Genomic DNA, 13,104 nt, shown 5'->3' with positions numbered 1-13,104 from the left:
ATAAGGATCACAGTGAGAAAATAAACCTTTTTCTTACCTGGGCTTCCTCTTGCTGTCTCTTCAGCTGCTCCAGCATCGCCTGGAACTCCTCCTCCTTCTGCTGAGCCTCCTCAATTGTGGCCTGGTTCTGCTCATCATAAGCCATGGCCACAACAGCCAAAATCAAATTGACAAGGTAGAAGGATCCCAGGAAGATAACCAACACAAAGAAGACCATGTAGGGCTTCCCTGCCGCGCGCAATGTCTGGTGGATCCATTAATGCAATGGACACAATAGTTAATCAAAAAGACAAAAAACAACATATATTTCAAAATCAAAGGCACTGCAAACCTGCTGGTAGAGGTTTTCCCAGTAGTCCTGGGTCATGAGACGGAACAGAGACAGGAAAGCCCAGCCAAAGGTGTCAAAGCTTGTGTATCCATAGTCAGGATTACGACCCGCTTTGACACATATAAAGCCTTCTGGACAAAGCCTGTCACAGGAAGACATATTTTAAGTGGGAGTTATAATGCTATATTTATAAACAAAGTGTCACCTTAGGGTTGACTACCATGTGACCGCTAAAATAGAACACACCTCTGTACAGTATGTGTATATGTATGTTTGTACAGTCGATGTGCTTAAATGGGAACATTTTCACAATTTCAAAAGGGTTAAAAACAATAAAAATCAGTTCCCAGTGGCTTGTTTTATTTTTCGAAAAGCTTTAAAGTTCTTGATTTTCGCTATTTGCGATGCGACTGTCCATTTCCCTTTGACGTCATACAGTGCTGCCAATACGAACAACATGGCGGTTACCACAGCAATATATAGCGACATTAGCTTGGATTCAGACTCGGATTTCAGCGTCTTAAGCGATTCAACAGATTACGCTTGTATTGAAACGGATGGTTGGAGTGTGGAGGCAGATAGCGAAAAAGAAACTGAAAAAGAAATTGAAGCTATACAGCGAATAGCTATTGACGCTATTCAGCCATAGCATGGGTGTACCTAATGAAGTGGCCCATAGCATGGCTGCCTTATTAGCATCGCCGGTAAAATGTGCGGACCAAACGATCAGGACTTTCGCATCTTGTGACACTGGAGCAACTTAAATCTGTCGATTGGTAAGTGTTTGTTTCGCATTAAATGTGGGTATCTAGTTTCAAATGTACATACAGCCAGCATGTTAGCATCGATTAGCGTAGCATGTTAGCATCGATTAGCTGGCAGTCATGCTGCGACCAAATATGTCTGATTAGCACATAAGTCAACAACATCAACAAAACTCACCTTTGTGATTTTGTTGACTTAATCGTTGCAAATGCATCTGCAGGTTATCCATACATCTCTGTGCCATGTCTGGCTTAGCATCGCTGATCAAATGTGCAGACTCTGGCACATTCAATGGGGGTCTGGCGTCAGATTTCTTGCCGGTGGTGCAACTTGAATCCCTCCCTGTTAGTGTTGTTACACCCTCCGACAACACACCGACGAGGCATGATGTCTCCAAGGTTCCCAAAAATAGTCGAAAAACGGAAAATAACAGATCTGAGACCCGGTGTTTGTAATGTGAAAATGAAAATGGCGGGTGTATTACCTCGGTGACGTCACGTTCTGACGTCATCGCTAAAAGACCGATATACAGAAAGGCGTTTAATTTGCCAAAATTCACTCATTTAGAGTTCAGAAATCGGTTAAAAAATACATGGTCTTTTTTCTGCAACATCAAGGTATATATTGACCCTTGCATAGGTTTGGTGATAATGTTCCCCTTTAATCGGCTGCGCTGCCCCCGCAGGAAACGAAACCTGCGCGACGCCACTCAAAACGGAAGTGAAGACAACTGACCACCCAATCCACCGCCATTAAAAAAAATTAAAGATAAAACAAAAAAAAAAAAAATTAAAAACCTCACACCCTCAGCGAGGTCTCTACACGGCAATGTTAGGCGACCAGATCGCAGTAACCGGAAACTGATAGTATGTCGTTAATTTGGATTTCCTCCATCTCCTCTATACAATCCTGCAATTTATTTTCAACTGACATAATTCGTTGTTGTTTCTCCACAGAAGTGAAGGTTTTGTTGTCATTGTTTTTATTAAAAGTGGAGCAACTGAGTTTATTTAAGTATACTGTTAAATGATGATGTCGCATGATGTTGGTAAAAGTTCAGTAGGAGCAATTTGTAAAATCCTAATACAATTTGCAGCCACTTCAGAAGTTAAGTAGCGTTTCCTCACTGTTGTAGCTCCTCCTGATCCGGTCTGGCTGCGACAGAAACCAAATACTAAATATCTAACTAAGTTAGACACAAATAATGCAACAGTAGAAGTATCTCAATGTTTCTCCTTTGTAAACTATATATGTACAGCACATATGGGCATATAAATCAACAATATTATTTGACCAGATGGCTGGACCAAAAAAACGGAATGTGATTCAATGTATGTCATTATAGGCCAATCTATGTGAAACAAAACATCTTAGCTTTGTGGAATAGATGACAAACCACATTATTGTAATAAATAATGATATAGCTCATGAATTCATTAAATTTCTACAGTATACTGAGGGCCAATACATTTTTTTGTGGTGACCTAAAATAGTCCCCGGGCCACATTTTGGACACAACTGGTTTATATTTTTTCTTTTAGTAAAGTTCAAGGATGCAGCCAACTACAACAGTACAATTTTATTTTGATTTTATTTATTGGTTGAAGTGCATTCACCTGGTTTACCGAGTACATGTGTGGCACATGTCCTGTCCTTCACTTAGTATGTACTGAATGTTCAGTATTGAATAAGAATTAATGGACTATTAAACCACAATTGGTATGAAAGTTCAATACTTGTGCAAATGACCTGTTGGAATTGATTTAGGCATTCTGCAAAAAAATAGCATGCTTTAATTGTATAGTCTCGTTTTTTCAATTACATTTGGAGTGACTGTGATGTGAGTACAGCAGACAACTATACGAAATCATTTCTTAAGACTTACCCAGCTCCGGTGCCATTTCCACAAAGCAGAGCATCCCTGCGACCAGGGAGGTAATAGTAGTTACCTAAAAGACAGGAAAACAGATTTATTAAAACGTTTTTCAAAAACTCTCCCATTGAGGCACCAGCTGCAGGGTAATATAGTACCGTAGTTAAAGAGTGGGATGCTGCAAGCTAAAAAAACACTACTGTGTTTGAATGATTATAGTAACAGAATAAAAAAAAAAAATACTGAAGTGAAAGAATAGTATCACAGGGTTTCAACTAACTTAAGGTTGAGAGTTAACCTCTTAAACCATAGGCTATTTTGTTTGAAAAAGACCAATAAATAAAACAAATGATTACGTTTGCATTAAAGTAATTTCCCAATGTAAGTTTTCTAACACAATATATTAGAAGCATTAATAGCTTCTTCAAGTGTGTGCAGTGTTTAATTGCCTGATTGTTATGAATAGTCAGAATAACGGCTGTATTTGATTAGTGCAGGATCTGACTGCCAAACAAACTCGCTATGGTGACTAATTTAATGAGAAATTAATTGATGTAAATAATCGATTTAAGACCACAGTTTAATTGACAATTATTTAATGCAAGTATTTTTGCTATTGCTCCTCAGCCTTCCCGGTAAGGTTTATTCAGGTGTACTGGAGAGGAGGCTACGCTGGATAGTCGGACCTGGGATTCAGGAGGAACAGTGTGGTTTTCGTCCTGGTAGTGGAACTGTGGACCAGCTCTGTACGCTCGGCAGGGTTCTTGAGGGTGCATGGGAGTTTGCCCAACCAGTCTACATGTGCTTTGTGGACTTGGAGAAGGCATTCGACCGTGTCCCTCGAGAAGTCCTGTGGGGAGTGCTCAGAGAGTATGGGGTATCGGACTGTCTAATTGTGGCGGTCCGCTCCCTGTATGATCAGTGTCAGAGCTTGGTCCGCATTGCTGGCAGTAAGTTGGACACGTTTCCAGTGAGGGTTGGACTCCGCCAAGGCTGTCCTTTGTCACCGATTCTGTTCATATCTTTTATGGACAGAATTTCTAGGCGCACTGAAGGCGTTGAGGGGTTCCGGTTTGGTGGCCAAGGGATTAGGTCTCTGCTTTTTGTAGATGATGTGGTCCTGATGGCTTCATCTGGCTGGGATCTTCAGCTCTCACTGGATCGGTTCGCAGCCGAGTGTGAAGCGACCGGGATGAGGATAAGCACCTACAAGTCCGAGTCCATGGTTCTCTCTCGGAAAAGGGTGGAGTGCCATCCCCACCCTGCCCCAAGTGGAGGAGTTCAAGTAACTAGGAGTCTTGTTCACGAGTGGGAGAAGAGTGGATCATGAGATTGACAGGCTGATCGGTGCGGCGTCTTCAGTAATACGGACGTTGTACCGATCCGTTGTGGTGAAAAAGGAGCTGAGCCGGAAGGCAAAGCTCTCAATTTACCGGTCGATGTACGTTCCTATCCTCCCCTATGGTCATGAACTTTTGGTTTTGACCGAAAGGATAAGATCACATTACAAGCAGCCGAAATGAGTTTCCTACGCTGGGTGGCGGGGGTCTCCCTTAGAGATAGGGTGAGAAGCTCTGTCATCCGGGAGGAACTCAAAGTAAAGCCCCTGCGCCTCCAAATCGAGAGGAGCCAGATGAGGTGGTTCGGGCATTTGGTCAGGATGCCACCCGAACGCCTCCCCAGGGAGGTGTTTAGGGCACGTCCAACCGATGGAGGCCACGGGGAAGACCGAGGACACGTTAGGAAGACTATGTCTCCCGGCTGGCCTGGAAACGCCTCGGGATCCTCCGGGAAGAGCTAGACGAAGTGGCTGGAGAGAGTGAGGTCTGGGCTTCCTTGTTTAGGCTGCTTCCCCCGCGACCCGACCTCGGATAAGCGGAAGAAGATGGATGGATGTATTTTTGCTATTATGGTTGTATTAATTTTCAGTTTATACTATAGGACATTTAACTTGAAAAAAATTAACAAATGATTATTACGTAGATGAAGCTGCTTGTTAGGTGAGTTTTGGCTGTAGAAAAATGAATGGGCGGCATTTTAGGCGTGAGCTTGAAGGATTTTTTTAGTATCCGCACCTTTTTTTAAATTTGAATTGAAAACCGCTTAAAGCACGGTGTATAATATATACACTAACATACTGCGAACTGCAGATGGAAATTAGCCTTTGGCTGCAATCTGGAATATTCAAATTGTATGTGCAATGCCCCATGTAACAAAGATAAAACAAATATAACTAATGGCAACATCTTATCAGGAGTTTTGTTATACATCTTTACACACAGTTACTACTAATTTATTGTATTTGACTTAGAATTCATGCATTGTAATTTAAACTTGGCCTACGCTCATTACTGATGTACTCGGTCCAGTTGGAGTTGCTCCCTGTGCTGTTCAAGAATGTGTTGTTTACTTCTGCCGCCAGGTTGTTGTCGAAAATGAGCATGTGGTCGGCAACAGCATTGCTGCTGTTGGTGGCGTTGATAGCAATCGGCAAGCGCACACATTTCTGCCTCAGGTTACCCATGAAGAGCTGGAGGCCGATGAGAGCAAACACGCTGAGGCAGAACACTGTCAGGATCATCACATCCGACAGCTTTTTAACTGACTGGATCAATGCTCCCACAATGGTCTTCAAACCTGAATGGCACACAGGTTAACATTGAGGAATTATTAGTAACTGCTATAAACGTTTAAAGAGAAAAGTCTGGCACAAAAGTAACAAGCATTTTTGGACTGTCATGCAGGAACCAAGCTGACACAGGTCACTGTTTCTAATGGATACAGCGGTAGTCTTGATGGAACTACTTGTAATGGCGATGTAATATTCAAAGGCACTATCAGTTAGTGAAAAAAATTAAACGTGTGTTTCCTGTTCCAGAAGGTACTACTTCAACGTAACAAGAAAACAACAAATTAAATTACTGAAACTTCTTCTAATTGGAATGGTCCCTTTAGGTAGGTATTTATTGTCATTGCACAAGTACAACAAAATGTAGTTTTTCAGCACAAACCTGTCTAAGGTTGGACAAACAAACATTGAACAGGGTTACAAATCCATGCGTTTGTTACGTCTCGCCTCGACTACTGTAACGTATTATTTTCGGGTCTCCCCATGTCTAGCATTAAAAGATTACAGTTGGTACAAAATGCGGCTGCTAGACTTTTGACAAGAACAAGAAAGTTTGATCACATTACGCCTGTACTGGCTCACCTGCACTGGCTTCCTGTGCACTTAAGATGTGACATTAAGGTTTTACTACTTACGTATAAAATACTACACGGTCTAGCTCCATCCTATCTTGCCGATTGTATTGTACCATATGTCCCGGCAAGAAATCTGCGTTCAAAGGACTCCGGCTTATTAGTGATTCCCAAAGCCCAAAAAAAGTCTGCGGGCTATAGAGCGTTTTCCGTTCGGGCTCCAGTACTCTGGAATGCCCTCCCGGTAACAGTTCGAGATGCCACCTCAGTAGAAGCATTTAAGTCTCACCTTAAAACTCATTTGTATACTCTAGCCTTTAAATAGACTCCCTTTTTAGACCAGTTGATCTGCCGTTTCTTTTCTTTTTCTTCTATGTCCCACTCTCCCTTGTGGAGGGGGTCCGGTCCGATCCGGTGGCCATGTACTGCTTGCCTGTGTATCGGCTGGGGACATCTCTGCGCTGCTGATCCGCCTCCGCTTGGGATGGTTTCCTGCTGGCTCCGCTGTGAACGGGACTCTCGCTGTTGTGTTGGATCCGCTTTGGACTGGACTCTCTCGACTGTGTTGGATCCATTGTGGATTGAACTTTCACAGTTTAATGTTAGACCCGCTCGACATCCATTGCTTTCCTCCTCTCCAAGGTTCTCATAGTCATCATTGTCACCGACGTCCCACTGGGTCATCATTGTCACCGATGTCCCACTGGGTGTGCGTTTTCCTTGCCCTTATGTCGGCCTACCGAGGATGTCGTGGTGGTTTGTGCAGCCCTTTGAGACACTAGTGATTTAGGGCTATATAAGTAAACATTGATTGATTGATTGATGGGTCGCGCTGATGGGTTTGCCTTTTATTTTGTATTCTATCCCACTAATAACTATTTTCTTATGTTTCCTCTGCAGATTTCTTTACTTCCATTGCAGTGTGCAGCAAAGAGACACACCTTCAGCCGCTTGCCAATCAGGGCTATTCAAAACCACCGCGGCAGGAGCAGGAAAAGGCCAGATTTCTTCTCTTCGGAGACATCTACACTTCTTGTTACCAAGCCAAGAGCTGTCAGTGTTGGTCACGTTCTTTCCCTCTTTGAGTTTCTTCAATCATGTCCAGGTCATGTGATCGCTGGGGTTTGTCTGTCTTTCTGTTAGTTAGTTATTTAGCAGCATAACTCAAATATTTTGGGCAGATTTTGATAAAACTTTCAGGAAATGTCCCAAATGGGATACTAAACAGTTGATTAGATTTTGGGCCTGTTTCGGACAATTTTTCGTCTATTACCTTACATTTACAATACCAGTTTGAACTTATGCATGTACGCTAGCGCTTCCGCAGAGACAAAAACTATTTATGATTGACCATACTTGTCATCCTTCCCATTTTTACCCACTTACGTTTTTTTTGTCTTTCTTTCACAGCGTCTTTCCGGTCCATTTTTCTCCTCGTATTTTGCTGTCCATTAAAAAATATCCTGTCCAGTACTGTGGCTACTGCAGTGATCAAGTCTTCTCGACTTGACTGATTGTTGACAATTGGGGGTAGAGATATCAAAAAAAAAAAGAAAAAATTCCAATGAATCGCTTTTTTTTTTTGTAACGATTCTTAATCGATTTGAAAAAAATCTAAAATCTTTATTTAAAATTTATTTTTTAATCTGTACTGTTTAGCCACTCAGACAAATCAAATTGTTGATGTGCTGTTATCTGGTACAAAGATATACTTTCGAAATGAGAAATGTTGGATATTTCTCTTGTTGCCTTTTTTGTGTTTGATTTTAAATGTTTGGGTAACACAAGGCATATTGGCAGAGCTTAAACCATTGTTACTATAACAATCTGCAAGATTAATATAGGTTGCCTCTCTCTCTTCCCTTTCATCTTTCGGTATTCCTTCTTCTTTTTTCTTTTTTTTCCATTTATTTTTTTATTATCTTTCTAGCTATCATTATGTATACGTATTGTTGCATTTGAACAACTTTATTGTTGATAATAGAAGGAAACTATTGGTTTTGTTCATGATCAATAGCGCTTTTTCTATTGGTATTTGTATTGCTTCAGTTTTAGTGTAAAAATGCTCATTGTCATTACTATATTATTTATTTCACTAACTGCTTATTTGCTATCACTTTTACGATCATATTTGTACATATTGTATGTGCTGGTGTTGTTCTATTGTTGTTGTTGTTATTGTTGTATTTGCTGTTGTCGTTTTTGTCTCTCTGTCTAATCCCCCTCTTATCCCCACAATTTCCCCCTCCGTCTTCCTTTTTTTTATCTTTCTATCCCCTCCTGCTCCGGCCCGGCTGCACCAAATGATAATATAAATACATTTAATAAAGTCAAATTCAAATAAGGCAACAAGAGAAGTATCCTACACTTCTCTTTTGTAAAGTAAATCTGAACAGCCGATATGGGCATCTACATCAACTATATGATTTGCCTGAGAAGCTGGACAGGACAAAAAAAAAAAAAGAGAAAAATTAAATGTTTGGGTCGAATTTTATTAAACAAAACCAGTTTTCTTTTAAGTAATATCAAAACAAATTACAGAGCTATTTTATAAAGGAATTTAGTAAATCCTTAAGTGGCAACCGATGTTTTAAAAACAGTATTGATATTGAATCAAGAATCATTTTAAATTGAGAACTGATTTTGAATCATTACCCCTAAGAATCCAATCGTGCGGTGCCCAAAAATTCACAGCCCTAATCGTAGAGTGCTCTTGTGAAAGGAACGTGGCGAGTTCCATGTTATGTGATCCACTCAAATTAACAGAGCGAGACGGATGGACATAATGACGATGGAACATCAGTGTCAAAAATACAAACTTAGTGTAAATACAGAGACAAATAGGATATTTATTATCTTTACCTAAAGAAGAGCGGGCAGCTGCTCACCCATCCTCATATTTTTTGTAACATCAAGGAGCCAACTTGAAATATCTAACTTAAAACATTTGTATGCCCGTACAACACTTAAAACTTTTAGCATATCAGTATGTGGAATTAAATTATGGAATGAATTAAGTAAAGAAGTTAAACATTGTACTGATATGAGTCAGTTGAAGAGGATGTTTAAATTAATAGTGCTTACAAAGTACAAAAAAGAAGTATTATGAGAAACACTTTCAAACTTATTGAAAATAAGATATTCTTCATCTTAGTATGTTAATGATGACTGAAATAATTAAGTACATGTTAGAAAACTGCTGTGTTAATCACTCATAGATGTCATTTTGATATTTTGCTGTAAAGAAAGTCAGTGAATGAATGTATATATTGTGGGCGCTCTGAAGTGGAAAAGGGGTAGGATTAAATAAGCTTTGCTTCTTCCTACTCCTTTTCGGACATGATGTATTGTGTATTGCGAAATGATGAATTTAACTGATGTATAATGTTGTATGTATGTCATGTTCGAAATAAACTACGAAAAGAAACTTTAAACTCTGTGAAGGAGCCCACACTTTTTTTGTTTAATTTTTGCAATATTACAGAGTTTCTTATTAGTAAACCTTATATTCAACCCACTAACTACCAAATACATCTGTCAGAGTGGATAGCTTAGTGGTTGGCGACAATCTTTTGTGATACTAGGGAAGTGGGTTTGGGTCCTGTGTATGCCATGAATTATTTAAAATTAATACAACGGTAATTTTTGATGAAAATCCCTTATTTTTACGAGGTTTACTTAAGAAATTTCCCATATTTTGAAATGCAAACATTGACAGGTATGTACCTGACAAAAGGGTTCACTGTGTTTATTTCATATGTCTGGATTCAGGAATTTTGCGCTCACTGAGTGCTTTTTTTTGTATTCATATTTTTTGTAGTCTATGTTAGGATTAGCTTTATGACATGACTTCCTGCCATTCTTGTTGCTCCACTTTTGTTGCACCTCTATGCCTAGAAATCTTAAAAAGTGGTACATTTTGGTTAGTTTCGAAGGGTTTACAAAATGTTACACATGCTCATGGACACACAAAACAGACACACTCATGCCATGACTAAAGAAAAATTAAAGGAATTAACAAAAAAAGGGGACAGGGAATGTAAATTGTCACACAATAAGGACAAAATCAGGCAGCATTACCTGGTATCACTGAGATAGTTTTCAAAGCTCTCAGTACTCTGAATGTGCGCAGAGCTGAAACGTTCCCAAGGTTTACAAACTCTGTTATATACCTGCAGAATTACAGTAGATAGACAGTTATGATGCAGCATTAAACAATCATGGGCAAATATACACTACTGAACACATTTCCTTTCTTACTAGGTCATCACATTTCTCCTGAGTGAGCAAATGTTGATTAAACTCCACATTTGCTTGCAGAGTTTTGAACTACTTAGGAGCTTTCTGACCACCGTCATTACCACAAAAAATGTTACAATTATTAGCAATAGCAGGATAAGTACAGCATACAAATGTAAACAGAAGAAGGAGACAAAAATTTAAAAAAATATTCTAACATGCTGTCATCAGCTGATAAAGAGTTTAAAAAAAGAACTGCACTTTTTTGGATTTTTTTGTATCAGTCACTATCCTAATGTGAAAAAAAATTACTGTGCGGAAATATTTATTTTTTATATATTTTTATATATATTTTTTCCAAGATGGCGGCGCCCGGACGGGCTGCAACATTGCGGAGCTCCTGCTAAAGATGGAACATTTGGCAGAAATACCAAACAATTCTACAAACTTTATGGCTGGCTCACATCGTGGTCACTCCGTGATCACGTACGACCGCCAGACACTTCTGGATGTGGACACATCGGGCCGTTTTGGACTGATAGACGCGTGCGTGCTAAACATGCTAACTAGCATGGGAATACGTCGGCGGCTACATCCAGCGGCCTGTGAAGCAGGGGAGTCTAGTAGCAGCGGGGGCCGTCTACGGAGCAGACGCCAGCGGTGTGATCGGAAACGCGGATGTCGAGCGGGGCTAAAAACAAAGCAGAAGGCTAATGACCACAGAACACCACTTCCCTCCATCCCGAAGACGGATTTAGATGGAAAATGCGAGACTACTGGTCTGGGTAAGGAGTCAGTTAAATTAGAACAAGTTTTTTCTGCTTTGAGTGTTTCAGAGTTGGACATGTGTTTTACTGAGGTGGCTAACTATGATGCGTGCAGTTTATCAAAGCAACAAACAAACAATCGGAAAATCCCCGTTACTGAGGTGGCTAACCATGATGCGTGCAGTTTATCAAAGCAACAAACAAACAATCGGAAAATCCCCGTTACTGAGGTGGCTAACCATGATGCGTGCAGTTTATCAAAGCAACAATCAAACAATCGGAAAATTCCTGTCGTATCAATTCCTAGATATGGTCGTAATTATACTGAATGCACTGGGCATAATAAACACAACATTATCAATATTGCTACTGCGGATAATTTGATCAAAAATTCCCTGAAACAGCCCACTACCTATAATATAGGTGTTTAAACATAAGATCATTGTCTCCCAAAACGTTATTAGTTAATGATATTATCAGAGACAACAATCTTAACGTCATCGGTCTCAGCGAAACCTGGCTTAAACCAAACGACTTTTTTGCGCTAAATGAGGCATGTCCTCCTAACTTTACACATGCGCATATTGCCTGTCCGCTTAAAAGGGGTGGGGGGGTCGCACTAATATACAACGAAAACTTTAACCTTAGTCCTAACATAAATAATAAATATAAATCGTTTGAGGTGCTTACTATGAGGTCTGTCACACCGCTGCCTCTACACCTGGCTGTTATCTACCGCCCCCCAGGGCCCTATTCGGACTTTATCAATGAATTCTCAGAGTTCGTTGCTGATCTAGTGACACACGCCGATAATATAATCATAATGGGGGACTTTAATATCCATATGAATACCCCATCGGACCCACCGTGCGTAGCGCTCCAGACTGTAATTGATAGCTGTGGTCTCACACAAATAATAAATGAACCCACGCATCGCAACGGTAATACGATAGACCTAGTGCTTGTCAGGGGCATCACCGTTTCCAAAGTTACGATACTCCCGTATACTAAAGTATTGTCCGATCATTACCTTATAAAATTCGAGGTTCAGACGCATGTTCGTCAAACTAATAATAATAATAACTGCTATAGCAGCCGCAACATTAATGCTGCCACAACGACAACTCTTGCTGACCTACTGCCCTCGGTAATGGCACCATTCCCAAAGTATGTGGGCTCTATTGATAACCTCACTAACAACTTTAACGCTGCCCTGCGCGAAACCATTGATAACATAGCACCGCTAAAGTTAAAAAAGGCTCCAAAAAAGCGCACCCCGTGGTTTACAGAAGAAACTAGAGCTCAGAAATTATTATGTAGAAAGCTGGAACGCAAATGGCGCACGACTAAACTTGAGGTGCACCATCAAGCATGGAGTGATGGTTTAATAACTTATAAATGCATGCTTACCTTAGCTAAAGCTAAATATTACTCAAATCTCATCCACCGTAATAAAAACGATCCTAAATTTTTGTTTAGTACGGTAGCATCGCTAACCCAACAAGGGACCCCTTCCAGTAGCTCAACCCACTCAGCTGATGACTTTATGCAATTCTTTAGTAAGAAAATTGAAGTCATTAGAAAGGAGATTAAAGACAATGCTTCCCAGCTACAACGGGGTTCTATTAACACTGATACGATGGTATACACGGCGGATACTGCCCTCCAAAATAGTTTCTCTCGTTTTGAGGAAATAACATTAGAGGAATTGTTACAACGTGTAAATGGAATAAAACAGACAACATGTTTACTTGACCCTCTTCCTGGGAAACTGATCAAGGAGCTCTTTGTATTATTAGGTCCATCAGTGCTAAATATTATAAACTTATCACTCTCCTCGGGCACTGTTCCCCTAGCATTCAAAAAAGCGGTTATTCATCCTCTTCTTAAAAGACCTAACCTCGATCCTGACCTCATGGTAAACTACC

General features: G+C 40.3%; 1 protein-coding gene across 1 annotated transcript in view; it reads right to left on the bottom strand.

Annotated features, from left to right (window-relative positions):
* Positions 1-13,104, bottom strand: part of scn1lab (sodium channel, voltage-gated, type I like, alpha b) — a 121,842-nt gene that overhangs the window by 74,471 nt on the left and 34,267 nt on the right. The window contains exons 6-10 of the mRNA XM_061904697.1: positions 10,251-10,342; positions 5,313-5,606; positions 2,982-3,045; positions 332-473; positions 38-244 (exon numbers count right to left, since the gene is read on the bottom strand). Of these exons, the coding sequence (XP_061760681.1) occupies positions 38-244; positions 332-473; positions 2,982-3,045; positions 5,313-5,606; positions 10,251-10,342 (799 nt within the window). The remainder of the gene's footprint in view (positions 1-37; positions 245-331; positions 474-2,981; positions 3,046-5,312; positions 5,607-10,250; positions 10,343-13,104) is intronic.

The sequence above is a fragment of the Nerophis ophidion genome, linkage group LG06 (genome assembly GCF_033978795.1).
Source record: "Nerophis ophidion isolate RoL-2023_Sa linkage group LG06, RoL_Noph_v1.0, whole genome shotgun sequence".
Taxonomy (NCBI): Eukaryota; Metazoa; Chordata; class Actinopteri; order Syngnathiformes; family Syngnathidae; genus Nerophis; species Nerophis ophidion.
This window is presented reverse-complemented; position numbering and strand designations above follow the sequence as displayed.